General features: G+C 36.8%; 1 protein-coding gene across 1 annotated transcript; it reads left to right on the top strand.

The window, feature by feature from the left end:
* The first annotated feature begins 2,210 nt into the window (after nt 1–2,210).
* Nucleotides 2,211–2,903, top strand: LOC110696251. Its single transcript, XM_021873530.1, has one exon. It carries the CDS (start codon nt 2,211–2,213, stop codon nt 2,901–2,903), a length of 693 nt encoding a protein of 230 aa, XP_021729222.1.
* Nucleotides 2,904–5,463: the final 2,560 nt, after the last annotated feature.

Below are 5,463 nucleotides of genomic sequence, written 5' to 3'. Positions count from 1 at the left end.
TTAAATGCATGAGAATGATTTGAATTAGATTAAGATCACCTTTACTTAAATGATTGCATGAAAATGAATTATTTAATTAGAGTTTTATGTATTGTGCACTCTTCATGTCTTGCCATGACTAGTTACTAATTGGATGCATGAAAGTGATCTCAATTAGGACAAGACTTAATTCATTGTTTTGCTTAAGCAATTGCATGAAAGTGAGTTATTTGAGTAGAACTGAGTTTTCTATGTGTTCTTCATGATAATCATTGTTGTCCATCTTTGTTTGATCATGTTTGATACCCCCGTACCCCTAAGATTGTTTATCTTTGGTTTAATCCTTTTTAACTTTCTTTCTTTATTGCTTTAGTTTACTTAATCAAATAAAACCAACAAAAATATTCACCCTTCTACTCTTGCATTAGTGGATTTGATGTTTAACTTGTGTGCTTCCTCGTGGTTCGACCCTATACTTACCGCTAACTAGTTTAGTGAAGGTCTATGTTTATAAATAAATAATTTTATTAGGTTAGCAGTCCTAACGACCTACTCTACCGTGATCAAATTCTGGCGCCATTGCCGGGGAAGCGGCTTCTTTTGCATGTATTTTTGCTATTTTATTATTACATTTTCTTTTTGTTTTCTTATTTTATCCTACTTGTCATTTCTAGTTGTTCTCTTAGCTTTGGTGGATGCTTAGGAGATCTCAAGTTCCGCCGACACATAACATTAACCACGAGATCGACCTAAATTTAGACATGTCCATAGGCTTTATCAAAAAGAGGGAAGAGGTCTTGGTACTATTGTGGATAGCGGCAGTGACTGCTTTTCTTTAAGTGCTCAAAGTGAGGCAATGGCGGGAGAAGAGCATAAAGTTTTGTTTTGTGAGTTTGAAATCAAGAGGATTACGAGCTTACAGGAGGGATTTTGCTTCCCGTCATGGAAAGCAACTTTACCATTCAACACCAATACACAAGGATGGTACAAGGGGATCAATTTTCGGATTCTCCAAGTGAAGATCCCATTGAGCACCTTGATAGATTCCTTGAGCTATGTCCCATGTTTCAAAACAATCAAGTTTTGCAAGAGTACATCCGAATGCACCTATTTCGACAATCTCTTTCGGGTAAAGCTAACAAGTGGAGAGAGATAGTAAAGGCATTCTAGAAGAGATTCATTTCCGAGGAAAAGAACGTCGATATAAGGATGAAGATTGCATCATTTGAACAAGAAACGAATGACAGTTTTAGTGAAGCTTGGAAAAGGTTCAAGTAGTTGGTACAAGCATGTCCTCATCATGAAGACAATCAAATCTTTCTTATGCGATTCTTCTATGACGGATTGGAACCTATGTCTAGAGCTAACTTTGATGCAGGGGCGGGTGGACAATTGATTAAAATCACCCAAAACCAAGTTAAGGCAACAATCAAAGAAGTGGTGAAGAACTACACTTGGGGTGGTAGAAGGAGGATGCACCATAGAAAAGTGGGATGTATGAATTTGAGAAGGTTTATCAATTGCAACCTCAAATTGAGCTTTTGTCCAAGGGGCTTGCAAAGTTGAATACAAGTGTTAGTAGTGTGACAAGCTCCTCTCAAATCAATTCTTTCTCATGTCACAATTGTGGTGGTTCAAACCATGATACATCTGATTGTGGAGGCTTATGCCCTGAACATGTTACAACTTACAACACAAGGCAAGATGGATTTTTGGGAAGTGGTGGAGGAGTAGCTTCGAGACAACAACCAACCAGATTTGCACCTCAACCTTAACAACGGGGGCAACAATCTCAACCATTATACAATTCCAACCCTCAATATCAAAACCCACCTCCACCTCCACCTCAAAACCAAAGCCCAAGGGGTAACTACCAAAAAAACAACCAATACAACAACCAATACAACAACCAAACCCAATACAACAATCAAAATCAAGGGTCTCAAAGGAGTCAAGATCAAGCGTCTCAATCCGATTCCACACAAACACAAATTCTCCAACAACTCCAAGCCATGAATGAACACATGCAAGAGGTCAAAGCTCATAACAAGATGGTTGATTAACAATTAGCCCAATTAGCCAAGAGAGTACCTTTCAACTCACCTTTTACCTTACCCTGGCAACCACAACCTAACCCCTCTCACAACTTAAAACCCAATTCTTGCAAGGCAATTACATTGAGATCGGGCACATCCTATGAAGGGCCTAAAGAGGGGGACGGAGAAAGTGTGATGGTGGAGAAGAGAGTTGAAGAAGACAAAGGAGTTGGGAAAAAAGAGAATGTGGAGAAGAAGAAGCACACTGATGAGAAAACAACCTCAAGTTCTAGTGAGACTAAGAATCTAGATGGGCTAGTTCCTTCCCCCGGGAGGCTTGTGGAGAGAAAGTTGAATGATAAATTCGCTAAATTCCTTAGTGTAATGAAATACTTACACTTAAGTCTCCCTTTCATCGAGGTAGTTATCCAAATGCCTTCCTACTTTAAATTTCTCAAGGACATCTTAACAAACAAGAGGAAGCTCAATGACGAGCTCATTACCCTCCCTCATAAAGTTAGTGCACTTATTCAACACAAGATTCTAAAGAAAGAGAAGGACCCGGGAAGCTTTATTTTACATGTTAAGATCGGTAACATGGAACCTAGGAGTGCCTCAGCGGATTTAAGAGCGAGTGTTATCTTAATTCCCCTCTCCATTGCAAAAAATATCAATATTGAAATGATTCCCACAAGAAAAACAATTCAACTAGATGACCGCTCGGTCAAACTCCCTTATGGTGAACTTGAAGATGTTCCTATTGAAGTTGGGCATATCAATGTGCCACGTGATTTTGTAGTGATGGATATGAAGTGGGCATCACCTATGCTATCTCTTATATATAGCAAATGGGTTAGCCCGGTTCACGTAGTTCCAAAAAAGGGTTGAATTACAATCATCAAAAATGAAGGAGGTGAGGAAATCTCAACCTAGACGGTGACCGGGTGGAGGATTTGTATTGATTATAGAAGATTGAAAAAAAATACTAAGAAGGATCATTTTCCTCTCCTATTCATGGACCAAATGTTGGAAAGACATTCTCACCATGCTTTCTTTAGTTTGTTGGATGGGTACTCCGGATTTTACCAAATCTATATCCATCCAAGTGACCAAGAGAAAACTACTTTCACATGTCTATATGGAACATTTGCATTCCGAAGAAAGTCATTCTGGTTATGCAATGCTACTTCAACATTCCAACGATGCATGAATTCTATTTTTTCAAAGATGCTAGAAAAATATATTGAACTATTCATGGATGATTTTAATGTTGGTGACTCGTCTTTTGACACTTATCTTTATAATCTTGAAAAAGTTTTGAAAAGGTGTCATGAGATGAATTTGGTCTTGAATTGGGAAAAATGCCACTTTATGGTAAAGGAGGGTATTGTCCTTGGCCATAATGTTTCTAAGAATGGCATTGAAGTTGATCTGGCCAAAGTTCTGATGATTGCATAGTTGCTCTCTCCTACTTATCTCACGGGAGTAAGAGCTTTCCTTCGAATTACTCCCGTGATATTAACGATTTATTAAAGTTTTACTTCAATGAATGCTAGTTTTTACCAAAGATTTATTAATGATTTTTCATCAATTGCCAAACCTTTGATCGAATTACTCAAGAAGGACATTGTTTTTAGCTTCAATGAGGCGTACCTTAAGGCATTTCGTAAGCTCTCATTTCCTCTCCCGTTATGCAAGCTCCGGATTTGAGCTTGCTTTTTGAGCTAATGTGCGATTATAGTGACTTTGCAGTAGGTGCCGTGCTTGGGCAAAAGAAAGAAAGAAGATGAGGCTTACAGGAACTACACTACAACAGAAAAAAGGAAATGTTAGCGGTGGTGTTCGCATTTGACAAGTTTCGATTCTACCAGTAAGGAATATTTCAAGCATTACCCCAAAGATGATCCCCACTTTAACCATACACTTAATCATGGTGGCGTCCAAAGGGGAGGAAGCTAGAGCAAAAGAGTCGCCAACAAGTTTTAGGAACTTGTAAACTGTTCACGGGATGAAGGTTACACCCATTAACAATCCAAAGGGGAGGAAGCTAGAGCAAAAGAGTCGCCAACAAGTTTTAGGAACTTGTAAACTGTTCACTGGAAGTTCGAGGATGAGGGTACAAATCTAATCTTAAAGAGAAAGAATTCGTCCTAATAATAGGCCTCTACTTTATTCTACTTATATTCCTGTGCGCTTTCTGACTAACATGTAATCATTAGGATTACCCTAAACCTGTTTAATCTATGTTTGTTGAATATTAATGCACAAATAAATCTATTATTGGCGATCACTAGAATTATAATAATATTAGCCTAAAACAAGATTATTAATTATCTTATTAAGCGTGATTACAAGTACAAATTCCCTTTAAACATGCATTAAAGGCGTGATCAAGCAATAACAATAAATATAATCATCAAGAAACATAATAATAATCATAATAATCATCACAACAATAATTATAATCATGATAAAGCATAATAATATCAAGATCCTATGCATGATACTAACAAGATTAATAATAACAAACCCTAGCATGTCACTAAATATTAAAGATCAAAGCTTTAGCCCTAACATGATACTAACATGATATTAGGAAAGAAAATAGAAAAAGCATCCTAACATGATACTAGGAATCAAAATAACAACCTAAACATGATTTCTATATCAAAATATCAATAAAACAATTAAAGCACTTACTTGGATGCCTCGTATCTCTTTATAATAACAAAATACACGCGTTAGTAACTTCAAGGAAAATTATAAAATCAAACAATTAAATTAAATAATTGAAATAGAGATTTAGGACCAAACCCTCAAAAATATCAAACCTTTCACGTCTAAGGCGAAGGCAACTTCGAACTTGGCTAGGTGTGTCTAGTGCTAATGTATGAGGAATGGTATTTGTAAAAGGGCTAGGCTAGAAAGAGGGAGAGAGAATAAGCTTTACCTATTAGAGAAAGAGAAGAGAATTAGAGAATTTTGCTATTGAAAAACGGAGGTCCAGGGACCCTATTTTTAAGAAAATATTCCGGAGTCGATAAAAAGAATAAGAGTTTTAAAATGAATAAAATACGACTCTGTCGCCAATTACAAGGCTTGTTGCCAGGCGACAATTTTGTCGCCAATCGACAGGGTTTGTCGCCAGGCGACAAACCTGCATAATGTTTTCCACGCGTTTTCAACGCGGAATCTACTTTTTGATAAAATCAAGTTGTAAAGTCCGTACGAAGGGTAAAATCTTAAATTCATTTAAAACACTTTAATTCGAAATAAAACTCATAAAACATAATTATCAATCCTAATCTTATTAGATTTAAAATAACCTTCTAGATGACTATAATCAATCCTAATTGCATAAGGAATGATAATTCATAATAGCCCCTCCTCTAGATCATTAGGTCGCATATAAAAACCAAACTGGGCCCAATTTAGTATTTTAACCATA

Source organism: Chenopodium quinoa, unplaced genomic scaffold (assembly GCF_001683475.1).
Source record: "Chenopodium quinoa cultivar QQ74 unplaced genomic scaffold, ASM168347v1, whole genome shotgun sequence".
Lineage (NCBI taxonomy): Eukaryota > Viridiplantae > Streptophyta > Magnoliopsida > Caryophyllales > Amaranthaceae > Chenopodium > Chenopodium quinoa.
The sequence above is the reverse complement of the archived record's forward strand: the minus strand, read 5'-3'. Positions and strand labels throughout refer to the sequence as shown.

What these genes read in the sequence shown, in the direction of transcription:
- LOC110696251 (XM_021873530.1), top strand. Translation starts at nt 2,211, where the DNA reads ATGGTGGAGAAGAGAGTTGAAGAAGACAAAGGAGTTGGGAAAAAAGAG.